Raw genomic sequence first — 15,828 nt, forward strand, 5'->3', positions numbered from 1 at the left:
TGTTAGGTTGCGTGTACATCTGAGAAATGGTTTTTGTTTTTTATTTTTAGAGTATCAAAAAATTTTTTAGAGCTTCTCTGGCCAGATGATGGTATTTTCTTGCTATAAAAAAATTAATGTACTTTATGTGTTTCAGGTTTTTCATCTTTCCTTATGGCGTTTAATGAAAAAAGTTCAAATAACAAAACCTCCTCCAAACTTCAAATTTGCATTCCGGGCTATGGCTTTGGACTTGGAGTTACTCAATTCCTCCTTGGAAGAGGTTTCTTTAGGTACCCATGAATTGTATATATTTAATCAAGGAATTCCTAGTTTTAAGTAAGGTAAATAATTTAAGAAATGTGTTTGTGGAGTAAGTGGAATAAGTCTGTGTGGACGGACTGTCATGGAGTTCAAGCAGTGCTCTAAGAGCTCAAGGGGCTCCAAGGACCTGCTGGGGATCCCCTACCCCTAATCCCCACCACATACACTTCCAGGGGAGTGTCTTACAGGGGAGAATTTCCCTGTTTTATTTACTCCTAACCTTAAAAATATGGAAGTCAGTAATCTATATGGTTTGATTTGAAGAATTCTGGCAAGATCCTCTGACTCAAGTAACCCTACTTTTCTCTCTTCTTCCCATGCTCTGCTCCCATCATTTTAACATGTCTTTTATTTTTGAGAAAAATCTCTGGCTATATTCACACAGGAATCAATAGTAGTTCACCAATATGTCCCTATTGTGTGTGTTTTCCCTCCTGCAGAATATTTACATTCTAACAAGAACCACCTAGAGCCGGCAATATTAAATATGATGCTAACTCTTGCAATGTAGAATTTTATATGTTGGAGGGCTTTGGCAGCTGAAGGCGTTGAAACTTAGGGAAGGGCTTAAATATAACTTTCAGTCCAAAGTTTGTTTTTCCCTTTCCAGTGGAATGCCTGGACGTTAAATATTGTATGCCCACAAGTGATAAAGAGTATTCTGCTGAGGAAGTAGCAGCAGCAATTAAAATTCAAGCCATGTGGAGAGGAACTTACGTTAGATTGCTTATGAAAGCCAGAATACCAGGTATGATTGTCCAAACATTTATAAAATGAACTTGTTTGTATGAGAATAAATATTTATGTGTGTTAATGAAAGTATTTTGGAGTCCCCCACTTTATGGCTAATTAATTTCAGTCCTCTAAATAATGAAATTATTTGAAATCAGGAAGCACGTCCAATGCACCGAGTGTCTTATTCCCAGGATTGGCACAGTGCCTGGTGCATCATAAGCACACAATAAGTACTTGCTGAAAGAATGAGTGAAAAAATGAATGAATTATCAGCTTTGTTTTCCCAATCTATTGCAAGTTCTTTTAAAACAGGGAACTGGTCTTTTTCTGTATATATCCCAAGTAGCTAGCACTTGTGCTACCTCAGTCAGCCTCAGCTAAGTCATAGATATTTTCACATTTCCAGATGATTTTTCAATCAAATGAGTGAATAATTAAGTGAATGAATAAACTAATGAATAATAAAGAAGCCACTATGTATGTCCATAGTGACACACATCTAGAAGGCATAAAATGCATGTTAAGTGTGTTCTTAAATTTATTAAATCAGATACATCTATGTATATGAAATAAAATCTTTTTGCCAGTAGGCCAGTTTTATCAGCTTAAAATAAAACATGGCAGATGCAAAACTTATATTCAAGCACTTTGGGAGGCTGAGGTGGGCAGATTGCTTGAGCTCTGGAGTTCAACACCAGCCTGGGCAACATGGGGAAACCATGTCTCTACAAAAAGTATAGAAATTAGCCAGGCATGGTGGCGTGTGCCTGTAGTCCCAGCTACTTGGGAGGCAGAGGTGGGAGGATTACTTGAGCCCAGGAGGTGGTGGTTGCAGTGAGCCTGAGCCAAGATCACACCACTGCACTCTAGCCTGGGCGACAGGGTGAGATCTTGTCTCAAAAAAACAAAAAACAAAAAATATATATTCAATTATTTTCATTCTGTGGTTTTTGCTGACATTTTGATAGGAGAAGCCTTACCTCCAATGGAATTCTTTACATATATTGAAAAACTTTCTTGTAAAAAAAAAGAATCTATTTAAAACATTTAATGATAATATTTAAAATGTTTAGGCAGTAAAAACGTCAGATACACAATGGTTTAAAAACCCTAAATTACATAGTTTAATGATAGTTGTCTAATTCAATGGGTTTTTCCCCATTACAAAACATATGCATTCATCAAACTCAATATAGGATGTCTTGCTTCATTTTGTGCTGCTATAATGGAATACCAAAGACTGGGTTATTTATAAAGAACAGAGATGTATTTCTTACAGTTCTGAAGGCTGGAAAATCCAAAATCAAGGGGTTTGCATCTGGACAGAGACTTTATCCCTGAGGAAGGCAGCAGGGCGAGAGAGCACATTCATGAAAGAGAGAGAGAGAGAGATAAAGGAGGGATAGAGAAAGCCAGAACTCATCTTTTTATCAGGAAGCCACTTCTGAGATAACTAACACACTCTTTCGATAATCACATTAATTCATTCATAAGGGCATAGCCCTCATGAGCTAATCACCTCTTAAAGGTTCCACTTCTCAATGCTGTTACTTTGGGAATTAAGTTTCTAACACATAAAGTTTGGGAAATATATTCAAACCATGCATATGGTAAAATATGCTTTTATTGTCCATATATGTTGTAAAAATTTTCATATAATGATTTTACTTCCCTTTTTAGAGACTGAAAATATGGGCAATTTAGTAATGTACTTCATAAAGTTTGTGTTCAACTATTCAAAATGTTTTTTTAAATGGTGTTTGCATTTTTTTTACTCAACATATATTTATAGAATAACTCTTGATTGCATGGCAATGTTACATATTTTGGCCTTATAGCAGTCAATAAAACAGACAAGGTTTCTACTCTGATGAATCTTGTATTCTAGTGAGAGTAAGCATATAATAGACAAGTAAATATATGAAGATATCAATTTCAGATGCTGGTAAATACTATGAAGAAATTAAGATAGGATAATTAGAAAAAGAATGTTAGTTTCTGATACAATAAATTTGAGGCTCTTAATAAGGATTCACATTTTCTTGGCAAATTATCTACTTTTAAACCATTTGCAGATAATGCAGTAGATTGAGATCTAATAAAATCCTATTAGCCATTGTTCTTTAGAAAAATTGGATGGATTACTTTTTCTGAGATAAGATCTGTCACAAAAAAAGTTTTAGTGTGACAGAGGTCTCCTTATGTAAACACTTTGATGACTATCTTAAATTAGGTCAAGCAATATTCTAAGACTTTAAATTAAAGATGAAGGGAAACAGCATAACACAGTGAGCAGAGCTCTTGACTAGAAGTTTGTAGCTCATATTTTAAACCTGATTTTTCTGCTAATGAAGCCTATGACTTTGGATACCATCTTACTTGTGAGTTTCAACTTCATTTGTGAAAATGAAGGCTTTGGACAAGATGATCTTTCAGGCATCTTAAAGCTTGACGTTTTTATTATTTATTATTATTTTTAGACACAAAAGAAAATATCAGTGTTGCAGATACTCTTCAAAAAGTTTGGGCTGTATTGGAAATGAATTTAGAACAGTATGCAGTTTCTCTCTTAAGGTAAAGCAGTCAAATGATATTTTTATTGCAGTGTATTGTCCTTTTGTCAAAGTCCAGTTTGAATACTACCATATTTGTTGAGAGCTCCCCAGTCACTGCAGCTAGAACCACACCATTACTTCGGACCTTCCACAATATTTTATCTGAAACATTTCTATGGTACTTGCTACTTTTTGTTTATGTTTTAATTGCACAGAACTAAAATTCTAAGCAGAAAACCTCTAGGAGCAGAACGAAGTTTCCTTAAATCTTATGGTACTGAGAAGACAAAAATAAAAGTTTAGGACCTGGTAGCGGATGAGATCCCAGTCAACAAATAGTCAGATGAAATCCTTGGAGACAACACTTTCTAAACAGGGACAAGGCAGAGGTAGATTGAACCTTAGAAAAACTGCATTCTAGCCATAACTCATGTCCAACAGTCAAGCTAACCTGAAAAAAACAGAAAAAAAATTACACACCCACTCACCTCCCCCCCAATATATATACACACCATACATTATGGAAAATATGTGGAACCATACCCTCTGGTGATGTAGATTTCAGAGGTGGCAGAAATAAAAAAACCTCTAAACATGACTGTTATGAAAATGAACAAGAAAATAAATAATAAAAAAGAGAAAATAGATTAAAAGTTTGAGAATTTAATAAAACACAGACAAATGGAAAGTACATCAATGAACATTTTAATAACCAAAACTAGGAACTCATTGATGAATTTAACCACAGATTAGGCATAGTAGAAGAAGAGTTTAGTGAACTGGGTAATATGTCAATAAAAAGTATCCCAAGTGAAGCTAAGAGAAAATGAATGGAAAAATAGCGTAAGGGACTTGTGGAGTATTCTCAGAAAGCTTAGTGTGTAAGTAATTGGAGTGACAGAAGGTACAAAGATAGCAGGTGAGAACTTTCCAAAACTGATAAAAGACATCAATTTACATTTTCAAGAGCCTCTGCAGACCCCATGCAGATTACTTGATTAACCTTTACTCCAGAACCCATTTCCTAAAAGGGCTACACTTTTGCCTAAAGTTTAATTGTATGAATGCACATAAGGAGCACAAACCCTCTTTTCCAACTTGCTTTTTTATTTTGGGGCTACCAGGAGGAGATCTCTAGGTCAGATCCTACACCTAATTTTCATGAAAACGATGTGCTAAAAAGTGAGTGTCCCTATTAGGGAACAGGATCAGTACACCAGAGAGGTGTATTTGAAACACTAGCATAATACCTTCAGGGGATTGTTGTTCTTCTCCATGTGATCTTTCCACTACAGCCAAGACCATTTCACGGAACCTCAGCTCATATCTGATACAGAGGCCATGCTCTTTCAATGCTTTGAGTTCTACATACACATTTCTTGGACAGATAAAACCAAAAAGTCTGTTATTTAAACTCAAATGCCAGTGGCATCCAAAGCTACCTTATCCTAGCAGGCATTAATTCTATGGTTAAGAGCACATAATTTGACACAAGACCTGAAGCTAACCCCAGCTCTACTAATTATTGTTATCTAAGATAAGATTCTTATTCTCTCTAAACTTAATTTTTATATGTAGCATAGAGATAATAGTATTTACTGTATAGTACTATTCCCTCTTAAATCTGTAAAGACAAATTAAGGTAGACAGGAAAAGTACTTAGCACAATGCCACAGATGGAATCATTACAAAAAAGTAGCCATTGTAAATGTTGGTATTGTCATTACTACTACATGTGGAACTTTGAGGTTCTGAAGCCTAGCCTTTCATTCTCAGCTCTGAAGGGGAAGAACTTCCCCCAAGTCAACTTGGGGAAGACTGAGTTTACCAATTTATGATTTAGTCTTAAGATTGAATCCCATTTGAATCCCATTTCATCTTTTTTATTATTATTATTTAGATGGAGCCTCGCTCTGTCACCCAGGCTGGAGTGCAGTGATGCAATCTGGGCTCACCGAGAGCTCCGCCTCCTGGGTTCATGCCGTTCTCCCACCTCAGCCTCCCTAGTAGCTGGGACTACAGGTGCCCACCACCACGCCCAGCTAATTTTTTGTATTTTTAGTAGAGACAGGGTTTCACCGTTTTAGCCAGGATGGTCTCGATCTCCTGACCTCGTGATCCACCTGCCTTGGCCTCTCAAAGTGCTGGGATTACAGGTGTGAACCACCACGCCCGGCCAAATCCCATTTCTTCTTAACAATTCAATCCAATTGTGTGGACGCACACAGAGAGAACAGACCCTCTTGTACAAGTTGCTTCTGCACTGTGGGGCCTATCATAGGAAAATCTGTGGGTGAGATCTTGCACCCAATTTTCTTGCAAATGATGTCTAAAAAACAAACTCACCTATGAGGGCATCGTATCAGATAAAAATCTGACTAAATTGAAACTAATTCTTAATTAAGACTAAATCTTCCAACTCAGTCAGGTATATCACCCTGGGTCATTCAAAATATTCTATATAGTTCATCAGGATTTTGATGGCCCTACACTCATTAAAAGGGTAGAATGTTTAAGGGGAACAGTGACAGTCTGGGAAGACAGGAAATCAGACCCTTATTTTAGAATGGTGGCAGGTCCCGTTACAGTCAATTCCCACTGTGACCAGCTTAATTCCCGTGTTGGTTGAGCCAACATCCTTTAGGCCAGCCCTGTGTGATTTACAGGGGTGTCATGCATTGACAGACCTGCACTTTATAGCTCCTACTTAGAATTATCATACCATTGATCATCCAAACTAGGACATTGACAAGAAAAGATGGAGAACTGTTAATAATTAGGCCAGGACTGTAAGTATAAACCACAGCTATCCCAGGCAAACCAGGATAGATGGTTACCCTATTATTTGTCTTTGTCACCATTTTAAAAGGGTTTTTAAACCCCTTCCAAGTATAATCCTGTTAGTTTCCTCCTACCAAAAGCCTATGATCAACAAAAACCAATAATAAAATGGAGTATGTGACTTTTGTCTTCCATGAGGACCACCATGGCTTTGCTTTCCACTGACAATCAATGAAAACATCTGCCTTCTGGAAGACAAGAACACCTCTGGCTCTGTCTAGACCTCTAAAAGAGAACCATTTGCTATGGCCATAATGCTTCCATCCCAGCTAATACCTGAGACATCGTATAAAGGGCCTTATATTCCCAGTGCTGCAAAGGGCACATCCAGTTTCTGGCAGAATAGGAGGGATAAGACCCGGAAAATCCATCACATCATCACTCCCATTATGTTCTGGAATATGTCACAGCCTTCCAGGGGGAAAACGTGGAGAAACCTCAGCTCCATAATTAGTTTAGCAGTGTATGCTCTACTCCCTTATACACTCAGAAATCATGCAGGAGGAAAGCCAGCACTCTCCACTTGCTCATGGCCTTACATTTTTAAAATCTGTTTTTCAAAACGTATTTCTCACTTTAAACTCCATTTCAGTCTCCATTCTCTCTACTTCAATTCCAGGCCCTTCAGTGACTCTCACCCAGTTTTGTTGCTGGTTTGCTTGCTTCTATTTTTTCTATCCTTATAGCTTCAACTTTGGTTCTGGTTTCCCACCTGTAAACCTTACTCCGTCAGTCATGAATCATGTTTCCTTTGAGAGCCTCAGATAACCTTGGGCACCTTTGACAGACATCTTTTGTGATTGACCTAGAATGGGTCCCCTTCCCTTGGCACCATGTATCAGGGACTACACAGACCCCCTTTGATCAAGATCTCAATCTAGCCAACAATGACTTGCAATATCTTATACTATTTTTCGTCATTTCTTTTTGTAAATAGAGTTTATCTTTAAAGTGGCTTTTGCCATTGATCCATAATTTATTTTTATATTTCTAGACTAATGTTTAAAAGCAAGTGCAAGTCTTTGGAATCTTATCCATGCTATCAAGATGAAGAAACTAAGATTGCTTTTGCAGATTATACTGTGACTTACCAAGAACAGCCACCAAATTCTTGGTTTATAGTATTCAGGTGAGGTTGTTATATAATGACAAATATGTCTCTAAATGGCTTGCAATATCTGTATTTATGAATATTTATGATAGTAGTAAAGGTATTAGCTTCTGGGTTGCTTTCATAAGTTAGTTAAAATTCTTCCACACTTGGCATTTTAAATGAGATATTATAGAAATTTTTATCTATTCTTTTCATCAAAATATGAAGAATGTTTAGTAATTATTAGAAGCTTTTATGTTCATGATAAAAATACTATAACAAATTAATATGCTTTTAGTATAGAAAAAGATCCTTTAATTTCTAAGCAATAGCATATTTGGTAGAAGTCACAAATTACTTATAAAATTGATTTTTTAATAGAGTTTGCATTTACTTGACAAAATAACATATTAATAGTAATTTTTTAAAGAAAATAATATGTGTGCCTTTTAGTTATTTGAAACTTCGGATTTTTAAAAAAATTTCTTGGCATTAATGCAAATTTCAAACTTCCTTTAAGAATTCACGTCAAGGGAAAGTTCATGCTTTTGTAATTACAGAGAAACATTTTTGGTTCCTCAAGACATGATTTTGGTTCCCAAAGTATATACTACACTTCCAATCTGTATCCTACACGTTGTTAATAATGACACAATGGAGCAAGTGCCAAAGGTGTTCCAAAAAGTGGTGCCTTATCTCTATACCAAGAATAAGGTAGGTATAAAATTTATTCTCCACATGTGATAGAATGGCAGTGAAAAGCCACCAGCTTGTAGAGGGTCCTGAAGGGAGGGTAGAGTTGTTTTTAATCTACTTAACAGACAAATAAGGCCCTGATCTTTCACTATAGAAGTCCCATATATTTAACAGTAGGAGATATTAAATGTAAGTGCTAAAGCATTCTTTACCTCTCAACGCTCTTTCTTCTTCTTCCGAAAGAAAATATGACAAAAAGAAAGCATTAGAAATTCTAATTATTGAAATTTAAGAAACATATAAATGCTTAAAATAGAAATGAATCTAAAGAGCTCCTTTAGCCTTATCCCAAAACCAAATCAGATGATTATCTTTGTTTCCCACTGCATTTTTATTCTACTCCTGTATATTTCAGAAAATTGTAGTCACATAGCCACCAACCATCACCACCTCATTTTGAGGGCTACATAAATTGCTTTACCAGCCAGAGGTACTTGGGGACCTTACTGTGGCTAAATGATAGACCCTGATCTCTGACCTTCACTCAAACCACATTGCTTCTCTGTTTATTCAAACCTCATATTTGTCTTTTCAGTCATTTCCTCTAAGAGAGAATCACAGCAAATGATAATGTATACCTAGCTGGATATGAAGAGGGCTGTTTTAGCTCTGGTCTTCCATTCTGCAGCTTTATGTCTTTAAACCTCTTCATTTTTCTTTTTGAGTTATGTCTGTACTTGACTTCTGAGATTCATTTCAGCCTATGATTCTATACATTATTTTGTGTAAATTAGAACATACTTATCTCATGAATACTGCTTTTGTATAAATGAAGGATACATTTAAAAATGTATTAGCTCCATAAAAATCCTAATAGCTCTTTCATGCTGTCTTAGAGATTTTAGGAAACATTTTAAAAATAAGGGCAATTAAATTTTCGATGAAATTACTTAACCCCATTGATACATATGTGTGTATATGTGTATATTATATACATATATAATCTGTTTTCTTGAAAGTTTTTTACCATTTTATTATAATTAGAAGTTGTATATGTTTCATTAAACCCTTAGCATGTTTTTCTATCATTTTTAATAAGACAGATTTTTTATATTACAATCAGATTTTATTAAATTTGATATCAAATTGTAACTAGAGCTTAAATTATTTTTATTTTGCATTAAATTTGGCAAATTTAACATTTACATTTTATAAGCAAATCTGATAAACATCAATATTTTTGTGTTCAGTTATCTATATTTGGAATTATACACCTAAGCATAATTTTTAAAAACTCACTTGATTAAAGTCAATGCATCATTATTTTTACTTATTGTTTTTGTTAATTACCTTGAAAGGGCATTTACATATCACTTAGAAACAGAATACTTTGCTAATAAAAATTCAACTCCTGTACATCAAACATGTATTTACAAACTTTATTTGACCCACACAATTTCCTTTTATACTATATTTATTCTTCCCCATGTTCTAATAAATGATATCTCTAAACTAAGCTTGTCCAACCTGCAGCCAATAGGCTGCGTGCTGCCCAGGGTGACTTTAAATATATCCCAACGCAAATTCGTAAACTTTCTTAAAACACTATGAGATATTTTTGTGATTCTTTTTTTTTTAAGCTTCTGAGTTTAGTTAGTATTAGTGCATTTTATGCATGGCCCAAGACAATTCTTCCACCGTGGCCCAGGGAAGCCAAATATTGGACACCCCTCCTCTAAACCTGACCTTTCTGCAGCAGAATGCCTCGGGTTAAACCAAACTACAGAGCTAGTTCTTCATGAACAAATTTGTCCACACACCAGTAGATTATTTTTTGAATGTTTGTTTTTAAAGTTTGAGTTAGACTTCCTTTTGAATAGAAACAGTTTATTTAATTTGTGATTAGAATTCAAAAGTCACAAAGATTAAGAGGAAGAAGATGATTTAATTTAAAGGGAGACTATCAAGGTTATAGATGCCATCAAATTCTAGCAATGAATTTTGTATTACTAGATAAATATACTAATGCTAGTCTTGAATACTTCATTTTGGAAGAGACCTTTAAAGAATATTTGGTTGAACCAAGTACGAATCTGATTATTATTTACATCTAGCATACTTCCTTGGGTTGGGATGGGTTTGGTTTTTGTTTTAGAAACTCCATTGTAGACATCCCTCTCTAGATTAAACTTGAATTTTTCGGATAGTTCTAAGTGATACATTTTGAGTCAACGTTCAGAAGAACATTCTAGCTCCACTTAACTATTATTTTTAAGTTGTAAATTGAGATTGCAGCAAACATACTTCCTGTCTCATATTTTATCTCTTCTGCCCTCTCACTCTAGCCAGCTCTGTTTAGAAAAAAAGTTAAGGCCGGGCGCAGTGGCTCATGCCCATAATCCCAGCACTTTGGTAGGCCAAGGCGGGTGGATCACCTGAGGTCAGGAGTTCGAGACCAGCCTGGCCAACATGGCAAAAGCCTGTCTCTACTAATAATACAAAAATTAGCCAGGCGTGGTGGCGTGCACCTGTAGTCCCAGCTACTAGGGAGGCTGAGGCAGGAGAATCACTTGAACCCAGAAGACAGAGGTTGCAGTGAGCCGTGATCACGCCACTGCTTTCCAGCCTGGGTGACAAGAGCGAAATTCCATCTCCAAAAAGAAAAAAAGTTAAAAGTGGAGAAACTGCAGAGGAGTATGTCAAGCTGTGTGAATAGAAAAATAGCTTCAGTGGACCCTTTTGTGCTGCAGTTTTCCTTTCTTCATAATTCTTGATCTTTGAACATTTATCCAAACAACCTTTGTCCCTGCTAAAATGTGGTTCCCAGAACTGAATGCTGCCTCTGAAAGTAATTCTGACCCACAAAACATAAAGAGGATCATTGCTCCATTGTTTTGTACCCTGTGATTGCATCAGTCTTTGGGTACCTACAAGGCATGTTGATATGGTGGACTCAAGAGACACCTCAAGAGAGAACATCTTTGGCTGGCTAGATAATGTCTGAAACTGTATTGAGCAGTTATATAACTAGCAATCTTAGGTGGGAATTTTGTGGCTAATTTTGCCCAGCAGGCTCATCCAGAGGCATCCTGGCCCATATGAAATTCACCAGAGGCCTTGACATATGCCTGCCTGAAATTCATAAACACCATGTCTGCAACTTTTACCTGATGTTGTGTCTTCTGATCTTAAGAAAAAAGTAAATAAGTTTTGTTTCCAATAAACTCATGCTGGCTTTAAGAATAGGTTTTATCTTTGAGGTTCACATGAGACATGCTTTTTATGAGCTGCGGCAGAACTTTGATAAGCACTATTATTAAACTTACTAATCTGTGGTTTGCAGAGTATATATTCTTCTTAAGTTTGAAAAACCAGAATTGTTTGCTCTATTTTTTTTCATAAATACTCAAGACCATACACTGTAATTCAGAATACTAGTCTACGGGATTCCTCAATACTCAGTACTCGATTATATAACTCTTTTACTACTGAATCCATTTAGAATAGCCAAGTTCTGTCCTATAATCCTATCACTGATTTAGCTTTGGATTTTCACTTACCAATATCTATCCCACCATTTAATAACTTTTTCCTTTATAATTATTCTGAGTCTAAGCAAAAACACAATAATTTTGCTTTGCCTCTTTAATTCAGTAGTACAATGAACTCAAATAATAATAAAAATATCAATACATATGTGCATTACCCTTTGCCAGTAAAAATGCTTTATTATACATTTTTTTTTTACTTGCCCCAAACATGATGTCATAAAGTCCTTACTGGTGTTGCAATTCTCATCTCATCATGGGGACTGGAATTCCAGCTAATATTTCTAGATGTGTATGAAACTTTTAAAAAAATCATTCTGGCTTGTATATATCTAATTTTTACTTCTGGAAATCTAAACATACCAGAGAGCTATTTGTGGGCAGAGTACAGCTGGAAGACAAATCTATCTTTTTATCATTTTATTCTTTATTAGGGGCATCTGGAATTATAATCTCAGAATTACTTTGAACATTTGCATCTATTATGATATCATGCTTTTGATTCACTGACTTTTTAGCCAGCTATCCAATTATGTTAAACAAAGCTCTTCCCCATCATAAAGTAAGCCATTCCCAGGCTCTTGAGCTGCCCCTTTTCTGCAATCTAAAGAGCTCATCCTCAATCACACGTCTGGGTTCTGTGGAATCAAATCAGCTATTAATTTTACAGTTTTACCTGTCATGTCAACAGAATACATTTCTTTGAACTCTTCTGCTTTTCTTACTTCAGTATCCAGAAAGATAGATCTGGGTGACAGGAAAATCAAGTAAGAAGCTTTTGGGCTACTCTGGGATGGTGCAATGATAAAAATCTGCCATGGGAGGCATTAGAAGAATTAGAAGAGGACATAGTAATCATCTATTGTAGTTAAGCACTTTATTTTATAGTTAAGGAACCACACAAAGGAAAATATCAGAGTTTATTATTTTCCTGAAAACTTTGTAGGATAGTGCTTTCTAAGAGAAATTCCAAACATAATCCTAGTGATTCTATGTTTATTAAGAGATCTTGGGACCTATAGGTATATCATAATAATAAGACATTTAGCACTATTAGATATTGTACATTTGAGAGAATAATAACGACATAATTCATTTCTGTGTAATTTATCTTCCTTATAGAAGGGATACACTTTTGTGGCGGAAGCATTTACAGGTGACACATATGTAGCAGCCTCACGATGGAAACTGCGTCTCATCGGTTCTTCTGCTCCACTGCCATGCCTCTCTCGAGACTCTCCATGCAATTCCTTTGCCATAAAGGAAATCCGAGATTACTACATACCCAATGATAAGAAAATTTTATTCAGGTACAAGTAAATGACAGAAGGGGAAAGGCATTTTTTAAAAATATATTAATATTTTAGGATAAAAATAAATTCTGCAGTAAAATCCTGAGTCGGTTTTGAATTTCAAATTCTATATTCTTTTTGGAAACAATTAATTGAGTGTGATGTGATTATGTGGGTGTTACTTAAGATTAAGCCTGTATGGCTACATATAATGGTAGTGAGATTTCCCTAAGTCTTCATCCTACTTGACTTTGATTAAAGATTCTTCATGACATGGCTTTCTCTTACTATTTTCTTCTTCTGCTCCATCTCTGGCTAGTATTTTGTGGGGGTTTAATCAACCAACTCAGCCTTCTTTTTATGTTCATCTATGTGCAGTGTTCTCCTTAAATAGCCTAATCATAGATTCCACTCCCTTTCATTAATCAGTCTTCAATGTCCCTGCACTATTTCCAGCCCTCATTATCTTCAGTCTGTACAATTGTTTTGTTTCTGGAATCCATGACTCTACTATATTCCCTTTTCTGCACTTAATCAGTTTTTTCTCATTCTCCCTATCCATTTACATACTCATCCTTTACTTCCACAGTAATTGCCTTTCAACCACACATATTTAAATATGTGATTCTCCTGCTTTAAAACCTTTGATAACGTTCCATTGGCTACAGATAAACTCCGAAGCACATAGCATGTTATTTAGCATTCTTGAACAGATGCCTAACACAGTGTGCTCTCCTGATGGAACTAACGACCACCTCCTGATATATATGCTCAGAAATTTTATTTTGCTCAAGCATTTCCTCTTGTCCCATGTGTCCTGTCCCCACCTCTCCACTTGAAAAAAAATCATCACCTTTAATGATAATTTTCAATAGTAAACTTCTTTGTGCTTAAACCTTCAAATATAATTAGTTGGCTCTGGTCATGTTCCTATAGTCCCTTTGTTCTCTCTGAGACTGTGACATATCAAATTTTATCTAGTTAATTTCACCCTGGCCACTGTGAGAATCAACATTGATTGTAGGCAAGAATCATTTATTTTCAATATAGGACCTAACACAGTGCCTGATACATAATTGGCCTCCATTAACAATGTGTTGTTATTCAACGAGTTGTTGGGATACTTATCTTCTCTTTTTAATATACACTTCTCTGCACAGAAAATTTGGAAAATATGTGTATTCCCCAGAAGGAAAGAAACACACCAATAACTAAAAATAGCAATTGTGATAAAATATTTTAACTACTATGATAGAAAACTGTTGTATCACATGGCAGGGCCACTAATAGACTAAAAAGTGACATTTAACCTACTACCTAAATTACTCCCAGAAGCTGGTATTAAAGTCATCAAGCTGAGTGGTGAGGAAGGTGAAGAGGCAGCTGCTTAGGTAGCATAAGTGAAAGTTCATAAATTAAAGGATATACAACCTTTTCTGGAAACTCAAGACATTGTTTTGTTTGCAAAGTTGGGTTTTGGCATGCTATAGTAAGTAGTAAGACCAGAAAGTCAGCAAAAGCTTTCTGAGAAGAGCCTCACTGGACAAGAAGTATGGATTTTTACATTAGGAGCAAGGGGACTCTTTAAAGGATTTTAAGAAACATTATCAGACTTGTGTTAAAAATTATGTCTGCATAGCATGAATTTTTAAAAATATATTATATATATGCATGTGTATATACATACATATATATATATATATATATATAGTTTTTTTTTTTTTTGAGACAGAGTCTCACTCTGTCACCCAGGCTGTAGTACAGTGGCACGATCTTGGCTCATTGCAACCTCTGCCTCCCGGGTTCAAGTCATTCTCAAGCCTCAGCCTCCCAAGTAGCTGGGATTACAGGTGCATGCCACCAAGCCTAGTTAATTTTTGTATTTTTTGTAGAGATCAGGTCTCACCATGTTGTGCAGGCTAGTCTCAAACTCCTGGCCTCGAGTGACCCACCTGCCTCGGCCTCCCAAAGTCCTGGAATTACAGATGTGAGCAACTGCGCCCAGCCCATTAATTATATTTTATAACAGAAAAGATGTTAGAACTATATTATTTTAAAATTATATTTAATCATAAAAGACATGGAATATGGAAAAAAAAAACTTCACTCAAGGCAGCAGTGTGTTGAATGAATGGAAGGGGAGCATAACCAGAGGGAGGGAAACCAGGTAAAAGCTTTGAAATAAACCAGAAGTGAGATTATGGCAGTCTGAATTAGGGCAGCATATTGACCTGTGAGGACTGTTGTAACAAAAGTCCACACACTGGGTGGGTGACTTATGCAATAGACATTTATTGTTGCAGAGCTGTGGAAACTATTAACAGAAGTGTGAGATCAAAGTGTCAGTAGGGTTGGTTCCAACTGAGGCTGTGGGAGAGAACCTGTTTCATGACTTTCTCCTGGCTTCTTGTGGTTTGCTGGTAATCTTTGGTTATCCTTAGCTTTTAGAAGCATCATGTCTATCTCAGCCAACATCTTCATGTGGTATTTTCCCCTGTGTGCCTTTGTTTCCAAATTTCCCTTTTTCTTTAGAGACAATCTCACTTTGTCGCCCAGCTGGAGTTCAGTGGTGCAATCATGGCTCACTAAAAACTAACTCCTGCCTCAAGCAATCCTCTCACCTCACCATAGCTGATACTATGGGCACATGCCACCATGCCCAGCTAATTATTTTTTAAATTTTTTGTACAGACAGTCTTGCTATGTTGACCAGGCTGGTCTCTAACTCTTGGCCTCAAGCAATCTGCCTGCCTTGGCCTCCCAAA

General features: G+C 36.1%; 1 protein-coding gene across 1 annotated transcript in view; it reads left to right on the top strand.

Moving 5' to 3' along the window:
* The window catches only part of ADGB (androglobin), a 208,058-nt gene that overhangs the window by 133,559 nt on the left and 58,671 nt on the right, over positions 1–15,828 (top strand). The window contains exons 21-26 of the mRNA XM_004044802.5: positions 137–272; positions 914–1,051; positions 3,519–3,612; positions 7,429–7,563; positions 8,088–8,241; positions 12,894–13,081. Coding sequence (XP_004044850.4) covers positions 137–272; positions 914–1,051; positions 3,519–3,612; positions 7,429–7,563; positions 8,088–8,241; positions 12,894–13,081 — 845 coding nt within the window. The remainder of the gene's footprint in view (positions 1–136; positions 273–913; positions 1,052–3,518; positions 3,613–7,428; positions 7,564–8,087; positions 8,242–12,893; positions 13,082–15,828) is intronic.

This window comes from Gorilla gorilla, chromosome 5 (genome assembly GCF_029281585.2).
Source record: "Gorilla gorilla gorilla isolate KB3781 chromosome 5, NHGRI_mGorGor1-v2.1_pri, whole genome shotgun sequence".
NCBI classification, from domain to species: Eukaryota; Metazoa; Chordata; class Mammalia; order Primates; family Hominidae; genus Gorilla; species Gorilla gorilla.